Below are 13,860 nucleotides of genomic sequence, written 5' to 3' on the forward strand. Positions count from 1 at the left end.
ACCGTGCAGAGCTTGAATTTTTAGTAACACATTTTTTATATTTACTAGGTCAACCCAATGAATGATCATATGACAAGCAGTATCGCAGTCGTCGCAATACAGAAAAACACAGTTCTCTTTATCTGCATATATTGGGTGAATTGAATTCAAACATTGACCTCGTATGAGGACGTTAAACTTGCATCTGAATACATCAAATAGTGTGCATGTATTTGGCGTTTAAGAGGCCATAAATTCTTGATATTTCTCCTGTGAGATGTTGGGGATGGGAGAGTGTTGGTGTCTTCAGTTGTACAACTTCGTTAAACGGCAATCTTACGAAGAGACTGGTGTGTGTGCGCCATGCTCCGTCGAGAAAAGTGCGTCGCATTGATTGTTGCATATTGTTGTTTATTGTTGCCGAGTGATCTCGCCTCAAAATGGCCGCCTGCATCCGGGGCGTTCGCTCCACTTCATCCAACGACGGCTCCATGGATGACCTCAGCCTCTCAGCCGCCGCCAAAGTCCAGATGTCCATCATACAGGTAAAAGCATACAAAAATTCGGAAACGGCGGATAAAGAAAGCCGCCCAAACTGCCATTGTCTTCATGTCTATATGGGAAGTTTAAATGTTTAAAATAAAAAATATGATAATAATAAATTATGAAACATTTTGAAATAATCTGAAAATTTCAATTAAGTTTATTTTTGAGTTTCATCAGTCATAACGATGTGATGGCAAATTCCCATGATAAATTACGTCCATGAAGTTATTTTCATCATCTATAAAAGCTTCCAGAAAACACCAGAGAAAAAAGTCGGATATATAACTAAATGCTATGATGTGATCACAAAATTATCAATGCAACATTTCTTGTTATGAAGAGTGGCATTAAGGTCGTTTTACACGATGAATGATCATCCGAGAGATCATTAGAATCAAATTAGTGTGCATGACCGATTGAAACGTTTGCTTCTCACGGCGAGTGAACTCGGCCATAGCCAGATTTAGGGGGGAGCAGCCCCCCTCCCCCTGACGCTTAAAATAAAGACAAGATTTTAAATACGGTGCTGTTATCACCGATAGGTAACATAAAATAAAACTGTCGTTATTATATGTGTAACTTATTAGTACGTCCTTATTAACTAAAATAAAGAGTATAACAATTCTTCACGTAATTTTTGTATGTGTTTTTAAATGAAAGTCCAAGTATGAGAAGACCTTTTGCCACAGTCGGTGGTGCGTATCGATTATAACGATATTTCCGACCACTGTCAGTTGCTTTGGAAGTCGCAGACGACGGAATGCTTCGTTTACATGTGAATTTGAATAAAACTTTGTTTAGCTTTAAGCAGTATGATGGAGTATGACGTACAAAGTAATGAGAGCAAACGGCAAGTAATGGATAGCAGGAAACCACTTCATGAAATCGCTGCTTTTGTTCGTATTATGATTCCCGTAATGAAGTAATAAGTTGTTCTCACTGAAGTGCAACCATGATTAGCTTCAAGATAATGCAGGTGTAGAACATGAGCCAAAGAAAATCCACTCAACAAATGATTATCCGAAGTCTTTTCCCTTTCGATTAGATAAATTAGATAGTAAGTGAAAACATAATTTGGGAAAGAGCTGCACGTTGTGTCTCGCTTAGGTAAGCCCTACCCTTTGGAGACGAAAAGTTCCCAATTGACGCCGAAGTGTCCACACCTTAAAGCCATAAATAATAAACGCAAGAAATAAGTTTAGAGCAGAGGCTCTGCAAGGGTAAAGGCCAGTCGACGAGAGTTTTTATGTTGGAGGAGCCGCCGCGCCGGGTGCACAGCATTCACATTGCAGTCGAACAAATGCCATTCCTATACGTGAGAACGAAAGTACCGGGAAGATGGATAAGGAAGGGGCCTGCTCTATTTCCGAAGAAGTGCGCTTCAGCATCCTCATAATTTCTACCATTAAGTTGGCTCAATGTTGTCTTAACGCTTGCTTCTTACCAATTTTCGCAAGGCTGCGAATCCTCTCGAGGTATCTAATGGGAAATTATGCGTAATTACAGTTAAAGGTGTGGAAGTAACTAAATTAGACAGCACAGAGAATACACTATTCTTATAATATCGATCGGGGGAAGAAAATGGACCTTGATATGCATAGGCTAGATTATTGGGTTTGCCCCTTGACTTTTTAAATTATATAAACTTCTTGACAAATTATTCATGATAATGCTCACATTCTATTTCCTGCGAGAGACTCGAGGATCCCTTAAGTTCTGAATTTGTAATCGATCTATCGAGGCAGGCAAGTCTGAAATCAATCACTCCTGTCAGCAGATACCATCTGAATTCGTCTCCGCCTCCTCCTTCGTTATTGATCTTGCAAGGCAAAGGAAAACCCTCGTCAGTCACCACTTCGTTTCGCTCAGCGTTGCGTCTTTGTTAATTCCCGCCTTGCTTTGCTGTTTTCTTTTCCCCGCCCGCCTTCCCTTGACCTTGAGTGTTATGCTTGCGTCCCGGAAGAGGGCCAAGCAGTAGATGAGAGAATGAATCATGCGGCACACTCCAAGAGCAGCTCCTCCCCTCGCCACGGGTGGCGGTGGCGGCGCGCCTAAACATGATTTGACGAGTTGGTCGAAAGAGGTTGGTGTCAGTGATGGGCTCTCTACGAGTGGGATAGTTCGAATGTGCGACTCAGCAGATTGAGCTGTGAGGCGAAGGAGTTTTCTTATTTGGTGAGTCGCGACTCCCTCCGCGCACACTGTGCGTGTTGGAGTCGTGCGTGGCGAAGTCAGACTCTCGGCGCTAATGACTCCCTCCGCGCACAATGTGCGTGTTGGAGTCGTGGGCGGTGGAAGTCGGACTCCATGCGCACACGACTCCCTCCGCATATATTTCCATGTGATGCTCATCGCACGTTTGGCGGGTCAACGGGAGCACATGGCACTTTTAGCGAGTAGCCTACTCCTCACCTTTTTCACAGCGCTTAAAAGAGTCTCCTCATTCATTTTCTGGGTATTGCTCTAAAGAACCTCATACGACCCTTATAGTAATTCTCCCTCCTGTATTTTCCTTGCATAGAGAAACAAAAAGGGTTGAAGATGTTCATGTAGAGGTTTTTGCGCCAGCAGAAAATTTATAAAAATAATTTGAGACAAAAAGGAAAATTTGTTTTAACACAAACAATTGTGATTAATCGAGAAAAATAACTATGAATTGTTAACATACTCACGTTGTTTCGGTGATAATATTTTGATACAACGTAATTTTTAAAACTGTCGTCATCTCAAAGCGCAGGAGACGGAATATGCTTCCCGTCTTCCATGGAAATTATAACGTATCGGCAGAAATGGGTCCCGAGTTATATTACCTGCTAAGAATTGTGATTATTCAATATATGATTGATTTGAAATCAATTTTTCAAATTGATATCTAGGACATGTGGTATGTTGATGTTCGTTTAGAAATCCCTCCATCACCACCTTCCCCTCTTCCCCCTTTCTTCCACTACCCTCATCCCCCCTCCCCAAAATCCAGTAACGCTTTGCTGAGTCGCACTGTGCGAGCAGAGTGTGCATTGAATGGCGGGGGAGTTCAACAAAAAGAGTCGTTTAATATGCCATCACTAGTTGATATCAACTGAAGACGAGAGCAGGACTTTCTTGCGTTCACCCTAATTAGAGTTCATTCAACTGCTGAAGAGTGTACTGTTTCGTATGGATAAAGTAAAATGTTCGTTTTATGAACTCGATTAGTAATTACCTTGTCCGAAAAACTTTTGGAGAGGGATCGCTACCTAATGCTATCAAACAATGCTTTGTAATTTAGTGCAGTTATTCAATAAGTCGATATAAATATTTCTTATGCGAAAGCATATATTAGCTACCACTTAATTGTGGTGTGAATCAAACATTTTGAAACTGGATAATCCTCCATTTTTCACATTCATGATTTTCACTACGTACAAGTATTAGGAGAGAGGATTCTGCAGCTCGCCCATTACGTGTTTAAATGGTTTAGGAAAGATGCCTCCCCATGTAGTCATTGATCACAGAGCGGTTCGAATTTCACGAAGAAATAAGGGGTAATAAAAATTGTTGACCGAATGCATGATTTTATTCTTCATGCTATTATCTATCAAATTAATAGTATTGCAATGTTTTCATCAGGAGTAAAAATTACCCAATGCCAATATTGAGAACGAGTGGATCGATCTCCACTTTCTCCGATCTCCGGTGCGGGCATTTTCGGAAACAGATTGAAGTGTTGCAACATTTATCAAGCTCCCACACAACGAAATGGGGCCTGCTCTATGTAATGGACGTATTTTAATCATAATATACGTGTATGTCACCCTAGTAAATCATTTCCACAGACAATTCCGCTGCCTCCGTTTCATTTTCAGCTTTGTTGGGGGTCCCTACTTCCTCCTATTTGCTACTCCCTAAGCAACCACCTATGATGGCGTTTGCCGGTCCCTCTGGCTTCTTGAAGTTCTGTCTAGTTCACTCACAAGCAATGCCAAACTTGCGTAATTACATCGCTGCGATGAGCACGCGTTTTGTATTTACCCATGTACACTTCAATTTGTCGCCAACTGCAAACCCAGCGCGTGCACGAATCCGACCCGACGTGATGAACTCACGAGAAGAATATTAGCATCGTTTGTTTCCTCCGTTTATCAAGTTTATTCTGAATGATCTCATGTCTTCTATATGCTGCTTTTGATAGGATAATATTTCCAATTGAAGGTACTTCTCTGTTGGCTTTCTAATTAAAACTGAAGCTTTGAAAGGATAGAGTTTTCATAAGAGAGCTTGAACAAGACGTACGTTTAATATCAAATTTCTGTCGACAATAAACAGCTTGAGCTTGTCACCTGTACAGCTAATTCGTTAAATGCAGAAGTTCTAATGTTCTTGAAACTTTCAAAATCATTGTACAGTAGAAGATCGATAATCCGGAATGCGTGGGACCAGACCCTTTCCGGATTAAAGATATTTCCGGTAAATAGATCTGTTCCCTGGATGCAGGCAACACTGCAATACGGAAAATATTTTTTTCCGGAACGTGCATTGGCATCAACAGAAATGATGTATTGCTGAGTAAGGGATCAAGAAAAACTCAATAAAATTCATGATGAAAGGCGTGAGAATCTTGGATATTTATTGAATATATATTATGGTGAGAATCTTGGATATCTATTTGCCATCTGTGATTAAAAAAAGGTTCAAAACATTTGAAAATATTCTTCGTCCGTAAATCGCAGAGGTACTCTTGATAAGGCCAACTGTAAATGAAATAAATATGGCAAATAATATTTTTACAATCCGACTGGAATATCAACATTTTGCCTCTCCGTATTTTTCAACATGCAGCTATCGCAAATTCCATGTCGTTTTCACGACTACTAGCATACATTTATCGGTAATTATCAAATCCTCCGATCGGAGGTAATCCCACTTCGAGTACGTTACCGTAAATAACAATCGAATTTGAATGTTAATTCTTCAATTTAATATTAATAGTCGCAGCTAATCTTTTAAGGGCGGAAAACGCGAGTATTTTGGAAAATCTACTTGGCATTAACTTCATAAACAACGCGTTCCCTAGCGGCATGAATCCCGAAAAATTGAAAAAATTGCTTACCATTACGTCCATTGGATATTTATTTGCCATGGGTGGAGTGGCACGCAGTATCTGTGGCAGCAACATCCGCGCACTTGGTTGTTGGTGCGTTCTTCATGAGGTCGGTAAGTTTGACCTGTTTCCAGCGGCTGCGTCTCTCTTGTATTAAATTGTTTTTCAACCTATGCATGTGTAATACCTCCATATCGTTGGAAGAAGAGGGCCTCTGCTCCAAGTACTTTATGAGTTTTTCTGCATAAGTGATTGCGTCCGACGTAGTAATTTTCTCCTCATCAGAGCTGCAGTCACTGTCGGTCACGTCTTCATCAACTGTCGAACCCGTGACTGCATCCATTATCTCTCCATCGGTCAAGCTTTGGTACACTGGGGCATTATTGTCGCAGGCATTCCATTCTTTTAGATCTTCATCACTTATGTCGGCATCCAGCTCTTTCACAAAATTTATAAAATGAGAAACGGGATCATTCGACGGACCCTGGAAGCCATCAAATTCTGGTATGTCGTCAGTTTCCTCACAGCGGTTTTGAAAATCCGGCAGCAAATTACTCCAACATCTTTTCAAAACCTGGGGAGTAACCTTATCCCACGCTTCGTTAATACACCATACTGCATTTTTAAGGGTAAATTCCTTCTTAAATTCTTCATAGGAGAAAGCAGTGTCACGGTTGATGATATTTTTCATAACTTCACTTCGATAGTGACACTTAAGGCTATTTATTATCCCCTGATCAAGTGGCTGGATTAGAGCAGTACAGTTCGGCGGCAAAAAAGACACTATAACATTCTCCTCGACGAGAGTTTCTGCTGGAGGATGAGCAGGGCAGTTGTCCAACAACAATAAAATTTTTGCATTTTCAGGCAGTCCAAGAGCCTTGAAATTTTTTCGGACCTCTTTGACAAAGTTAGTATGAAACCATTCCTTAAATAATTCTTGGGTAATCCAAGCTCGCTTATTGGCTCTGTAAATCACAGGAAACTGGTGTATACCCTTAAATACGCGTGGTTTTGCACTTTTACCGATGACCATGAGCTTGCATTTATGGCTCCCGGCAGCATTGGAACAGGCTGCGATGGTGACCCTTTCCATTGATTCTTTCGCTCCGCTCGCAGTCTTTTCATCGCGGCAAACGAACGTATTTCGGGGAAGACAGCGCCAGAACAATCCAGTCTCGTCCATGTTGTAAATCTGATCCGGTGAAAGATTATGTTCATCCACCAACTTTGCCAGCTCATTGACGTAATCTTCCGCAGCATCGTGATCTGCTGACAGTTTTTCTCCGGTAACCTTCAGATATCGAATGCCATGGCGCTGTTTAAATTTTTGTAGCCACCCTGTCGTATATTCGCACGGTGACGTGATTTGTAATTCCTTGTGGAAATATTTAGCTTTTTCCATTATTATTCCTCCGGAAATTGGAACTCCTTCACTTCGTCGCTGCCGGAACCATTCGTATACCACCTTATCCACTTCATTGTTACTCGGCCCCCGTATATTTCTTCTTTTGGAAATTCCGGCCAACGAGTCAGACTCCGAAACGAACTGCAAAAGTTTTTCTCTCTGTCCCTTAATGTCATAAATGGTCGATTGCCCGACACCATTTTTCAGATTTTCAAAAAAGGCAAATTTCTGATCGGAAAATAGTGCTTTCACCAGGGAATATGCCAGCTGAAAAAATGTGTTTTAAGCAGTACGTTGATTCTCACTGCTGCAAAATGAGCGCATGCAGATTAAAGACGTCGATAGAATTCCTCTTCCTGACGGTCGGAGCTCATTGAGTGAAAAAGAAGGCAATCGTAAGAAAATAAGCAGTTATCATTCATGTTCCTTACAGTTTTATTTTAACTGCAAATCTCCTCGGATTAATTTGAAGTAATTTTGGGCGTGCGGCGCGCACAATGTAAACTTCAATCCACTTTCATCCCTCTACTGAAGTCCGGAAAGTTCGAGGAATATACATGGTACGTTGATTCCGTGAAATCTTTTGCGCGAAATCACTACATCTAGGGATCCCGGATCACGAAATGAAATATTTTACAGAAAATAACGGCAAATTAGTTGACTATATCTCTTGGGATTAGCGAGAAGACAGCCAGGCTCTGAGACGGCGATTTAACCACTTAGATAGCCATATTTTCGGCGATGCAACTTAAAAAATAGAAATTTTGAAAAACTCCGGGAAAACCTTCCGTTGTTTAGATCATTCCGTTAAATAGATTTCCGGATTATCGATCTTCTACTGTATTTCCGTATTGAAAGGGTATTCTAAAGACCACATCGAGTTTGCTCGAATTCCATAATTTTTTGGCAAGATATTCATGTCCTTTGAGGAGATTTAGATTCCTAGGTTTAAACGTTTTTACCGAAATAAAAAAATTTGATTTATTAAAAATGCTTAGATGTAATTTTTTAAGCGCATGTCAATGCTAACGCAACTGTTTCACATGTTGTAGATTATCTCCATAGATTTCTCTAAAAAGTATAATTATCGTGTAACCTTCTGCAATATTTGGAAGCAAGAAAGATTTCTGACAATATTCCTAGAATATAAGAATGATTCAGGAGAATATAAATGCTCATTTAGCATTATTTTGCCAAAGTGTTTGCGTTAGTTTGACTAATTATATTTTCTATCAGTATGATTGTGGTTTGTTGAGATTTTAATCAGTCCTTGGCTAGTTCATTGCTAACATTTGAAAATATCCTCTGATTGTAGCGTATTGAGCAAAATATTCCTGTTCTTCCTCTTCGGTTGTGACAAAAGTTGCATCGTTGGTGAGACTGATTCTAGTGCCAGTTTTGGAGCAAGATATTCAGCATTCAGCGCCGATGAGCAGATGGGAAAGTATCATCCTTCGTCTTTCAATAGCTAAGCTATCTCGTTCGTGCTCGAGCCATGAGGTGCCAGAGTAGATAAGTCGGAAGGCGACTAATTACACATCATGCATCCTCGTCTGGATCTCCTGCGAGTAGCCGCTAGCGGACTTCGTGCGCTGAGAGAGTCAATAGAAGATAATGTGACCAAGAAAGAGAGACAGGCGTCCGCAATGCCGCTCACTCCGAGCCGTCTACACGCTTTTACTTTGCAATCTTGCCCATCCCAATTGATGCTCGAATGATAAACACCCTCCAAGCAAGATATGAAAGAAGAGTTGGAAATATCACTTCGTTTTGCTTTCGTCGCGCGAATTGAGTGTTTGATTATGCTTCAATGCCGCTCTTTCGGAAAGATAGGGAAGAGTATACTAAGTGGCATAATACCCCTGATAGTTACGTTATGCAAAGGAGAAACTTTCATTTTGTTGGAAAAGAGCTGGTTGAGATTTGATTGACCTTGTCCATGTATTGATAAGAAGGTAATGCATCCTTTTGATACCGGAAAATGAAATGTGACGCTCAAATAAAACATCTATTTGTTGTTTGTATTTATCCGCGGTTACATCCGTAAAGTCAATAGGACTCAAAATAAGACAAAGAAACTATGAATGAGTAAATATTAACTGATATTTTTTCTTTGGCTCAATCGTCAAAATTTGCAGTGTGCAATTGAACATTAACAGTTTTAAAAACATTATTCATGAGCATAGTTTGAAATTTTGAAATTATTCCCTTGATTTGTATAGTCATCATAAAATATTGAAATGAATTTTTATGGAGCCTTATTTCTCGGAAGCTACCATTAAATTTTGAATGATGTATCACGTCATGCATAAATGTGAGTCCTAATTTCTCCATGATCGCATGCTATGTGCTCGTTTTCTTGCGTCTCTTTAATAGGGCTGGAATCCGATTTCATTGCGATATCCTTGCTTCGTATGGAGGATTCCTTTTTGGACAGCAGTACCATAAGTGTAGCGGAACAGTGAACGAATAACAAGAAAGAGGAATGACTACCGAGACAATTTTGAAATAAAATTATATACCAATTTGTCATTTATTCCTCCCTGTCAATAATAATAAGGAGGTTTCCTTTTTTTAATTGCATAAATCGAATATTATTAGTCCTGGGGAACTTTCCGACCATAGGCAGTTTTAATAGGTGATTATTAAGAGATATTTCCCTGATCTCTGTGCCTCATGCATGCATAGGTAATCTCAGACGATGTAAAACTCCTATCTACTCGTACAGAATTTAGGTCCCTGTGGCGTCACGTGGAGTGGCATCGCATGGGCGCCAATCTGGGCTTTTTCAAAGGAGGTTAAAATTGACCATTAACATTCGTCTAAACTGGGATTTCTAAAACCTAATAATTTGTATATTATAAATACACTAATCTTGGGCAACGAATCGCAATCAATTCCTTTCCTTTTCGTTTGAAGGTGGAAACTACCCAATTGTAAACATAATAAGGAAGGGACATGTAAAATTCCTAAATTTCGAAGAATCTAAAGAGGATTGTTAAAAACAAGCGTGAGATGGGCGATGAGGTGTTAAAAATTATTTTCCACCGACGTATGGGCTGAAAATTCCTGAACAATCATAGTATCTAGTAGTATGAGTAAAAGCTAACTGTCCAAGATACCCTTTAGGATAATTTGCATTTTTAGCGATTGATTTGCATTTTTAGCGATTGATTTGCATTTGTGGTTGCATGCAATGGCAGAGACTCGATACATGAATGACTCGTATTCCATTTCCTTTCCCCGTTCGCCTCGCCCCAATATTATGGCACGATGATATGGCCCGACTGATGAGAATGACGCCCCTCGCCCGTTCGCAAGAGCCAGGGAACTCGTTCAACCGTTGTATTCGTGCGAGCTAAAGACTCGTAGTAAAAAAAGAAGACTAACGACTCGACGACGCATTTAAAGATCGACGCGTAGCACTTCCGGCGGAAGAGCCGATCGCCTCAGCGGCGGGAAATCGTGTTTTGTATCCAAGGGTGATGAAGGAGGGGTATTGGTGGGTGGGGAAGGGAGCTGCGCTTCGGTGAAAGGTGCTCTCGAGAAAACAGCTGTTGTGTGGATGCAACAAATGGGAGGGGCCGCAAGACACGTCCTACCAGGCCGTAAAAGAAAATCTTTGGAAGGGCTCTTTGCAGGCTCTTTACTGCGTCTTTGTCAGAGGAGGATTAATCGGGTTTCAAGCAAGAAAAATGACTACCGCGACGATTTTGAAATTTAATTACATACCAATTTGTCATGTATCCCTTCCATTCGATAATGATTGCAAACAAAAAATGAATATAGTTATAAAATTCTTAAGGTTCGAAGAGGCTTTAGAGGATTGTTAAACAATACACGTGTGATGGGAGAAGAGGTGTTAAATATTGTTTTCCACCGACGCGTCGCAACGTATGGACTGAAAATTCATCAATATTCGTCCGGGTCATCGTAATTATGTACCATCAACTTTACAAAAAGGAACCGCCAGCATTCAGCATTCCCATTTCATGTTCGTTAGTCCGGCCCTTATTTTTAAGAATTGAGAAAAGTTATGTTTTCCTGGTCTCAAAATGATCCAAATGAGGTTTATATTCACGTGCTAAAATTTGGTTACTTTAAAATAACGGGAACCAGTGCCCCAAGGGCCCTAAGTACTTAGAACCCTCAATTGAGTTTTAAGGGGTCGAAAAATCTATTTCTATGTTAAATGTAAAAGTAAAGACCTTTTGGACCGATTTTTTGTTTGTTTTGACCTATCTCTAAGCGTTTACGAGATATCGTCCGTCGTAATGCAATCCACCCCCCAGGGCGCTACCCCGCACCGCGGCGCCTCTGAGGTACGGCCCGCACCACTAACTAGAGACTTCCCCTCCACCCCCTCCCCTCCCTCGGCAAATTCTTTGCTCCCACTGGCAAGATCTAGCCCCTTGAAGAAATGTACTTTCTTAGAAAGAATTTAATTGCCATGACAATATTTCCAATCCAAGTGATCAATTTATTTTCACTCTCCATGAATATCAGTACATATTAACCAAAATAAAACACATTTTCGGTGTATTTCTATTTAGGGGTTGAGCCATGATGAAAATTCGCACTTAATATTAAATTTTGAAAGCTTTGTTCCTTCTACGTGACAAACTTATGATCTTGAATTAGTTTCACTACTCTCTCTGCACAATCATTTACCACTTAAAGACCCCAATTAATTCGAGGTGATTAAAGACAATTTGGAAGTGGTTTTTGATGAGCGATTTTCACACCCCTCCAGTATTTCATTCAGTCAATGCTTCGCCCGTGGGCTCATTTTCATTGGCTCACAAAGGTCATTTCACTGTTCTTGCTTCCTTATCATCTTCGACGTTTTCTTGATCTTCTCATTACTTTAAGTATACATATTCAATATTTGCAGTGGAAAGTAAAGTTTCATGTGTTATTTAACTCCTCCCGTATTCTTCCCGTATTACTTTTTAACCTTCTTGTTACTTTTTCTAGGACCCCGAACCTAATTATTACTTTTACTTCTTCGTATTGATGACATTATGAACCATTATTATCTCACATTAGCTAGAGTAAATACATTTTTATTATTGGAAAATTAAAGAAACCTGGCACCTATTTCCGGTATGGTTATCATAAAACACAATGCTGAACGTTTATCAAATTGACGTCTAGCTCCTGATATGAAAAAAATGTAAAGGTGATTAAGCATTCAACAGGCATCATTTTTAAGTATTATGGTTTATTAATATGGTTTTCCAATAATTTTTACGTTACTATTATTAAGCCAATTTGTAATTCTAAATGCTTTTAATTACAATCTCAAATTCCTAATAAAATTTCAGATTAGCTAAAATCATGTTATTTTAAAACATTTTTTGTGATTTTAAAATTCATTAAACGTGATACTTATTTTCGGACTGGTTATGAAAAAATTATTTATGAACGAATCCAATGCTAGCGTTTCACTTCTGGTTGGGGAAAAAACTGCAGATGTTAATAAGCATTAAAGCGTTTGATTAAAACATTTTAAAATATAATTTTGCTTAAATCTAGCATCTTGCATAAAAGTATTTGTTTGTTGTTTATGTTTCACACATGTTATAAAAGATATCGTTCTTAATTATGTTTTAAACTCCAAATAATATCATCCGGAATATAACTAATCCATTTCAATTTAGTTTCGCTCTTTATTGCATAACTGTTGTTTAATTTAAGCTAAAGAAACAAATGAAGATTAAAAATGTGCTATTTCATGATTTTTGCCGCAAAAATATTGATCTACTGTGATAGTTGTACTTTTTGGTGCAAAAAATTTAATCCATTCTATAAGACACCGAATATGACGAAATATATGGACAATTGTACAACAGATGAAATCAATACCGGTTAGTTGAATTCTTTGAAATGATAATTCTTATGAACCGCAACGTGTTTTCATGGTTATGTGTTTTCATGATATCGCCTTCCAGATAATTTCAGATCATATCTGAACATCGCAAACACACGGGAGACGCCATCAATGAAACAAACCTGTGTGCTCGAGCCTTAACGAAAGTGGATTGATTGCATTTATTTCGAGGGACTTAGTCGTTCGGTGGATGGCGGCAGCAGGACGAGGAAGGGAGTGGAGTGGAGGAAGAATGGAGGAGGAGGTGGAACCAACAACTCGTGGGAGGGTGCTCCAGGGTCACTGCCCTCAATCCCACTGCTCATTTGAGAGCAGTGGGATTGAGGGCGTCAGAGAGAGGATTTGAAAGAGAAATAGGGAGAATAAGGGCGAGGGTGCGTGTGTTTTTTTAAGGGGAAAAAAAGGAGCCTTATTTTTGGTCTTCGCTCATAAATTGAGTTCGTCTGATCTTATTCTTTATGAGGAGGCATTACTCTAAGCCTTTATCGTCTTTGTGGCACTCTTCCTAATGATGATATTCAATTATAAACTACCACAAGACGTACCAAACTGAACCATAATGGTGCAGTCTTTAATAATGCAGTGGCATGAGTCATTAGTTACTGCTCATCTTTGTTGCCATGTGTCAGAAACGTCAGCGTAGTTCGATTGTATAAACCTCATCTCAAAGTTTGTGCGGGGCTGTTTTCTTTACAGTAATAACGGGCGTGAATAAATGTTTCGTGGCTGGTGGATGACATCTTAAACTGGAGTCATTATAGATGGCGCTGCCGAATGGCAATGCCATCTCATGCTGGTGCGCTGGAGAGTGTATTATGGGCTATTGGGAGAGTAGACTTGACAACTGGATGTTACCCATGGGAATTATGCGGAAGAATTAAAAGATTTTCCTTTTTCCGCAGAAAAATCTGCCCCTTCCGTAAATGCATCAAATTATGGTTTCGCCAGTCTGGC

At 39.7% G+C, this 13,860-nt stretch overlaps 1 protein-coding gene across 1 annotated transcript in view; it reads left to right on the top strand.

Annotated features, from left to right (window-relative positions):
* The first annotated feature begins 63 nt into the window (after positions 1-63).
* LOC124154268 (protein sickie) overlaps positions 64-13,860 on the top strand; it is a 1,153,386-nt gene continuing 1,139,589 nt past the window's right edge. Inside the window, exon 1 of the mRNA XM_046527895.1 lies at positions 64-524. Coding sequence (XP_046383851.1) covers positions 420-524 — 105 coding nt within the window. The 5' untranslated portion in view covers positions 64-419. The remainder of the gene's footprint in view (positions 525-13,860) is intronic.

Source organism: Ischnura elegans, chromosome 1, assembly GCF_921293095.1.
Source record: "Ischnura elegans chromosome 1, ioIscEleg1.1, whole genome shotgun sequence".
In the NCBI taxonomy this organism is placed as follows: domain Eukaryota; kingdom Metazoa; phylum Arthropoda; class Insecta; order Odonata; family Coenagrionidae; genus Ischnura; species Ischnura elegans.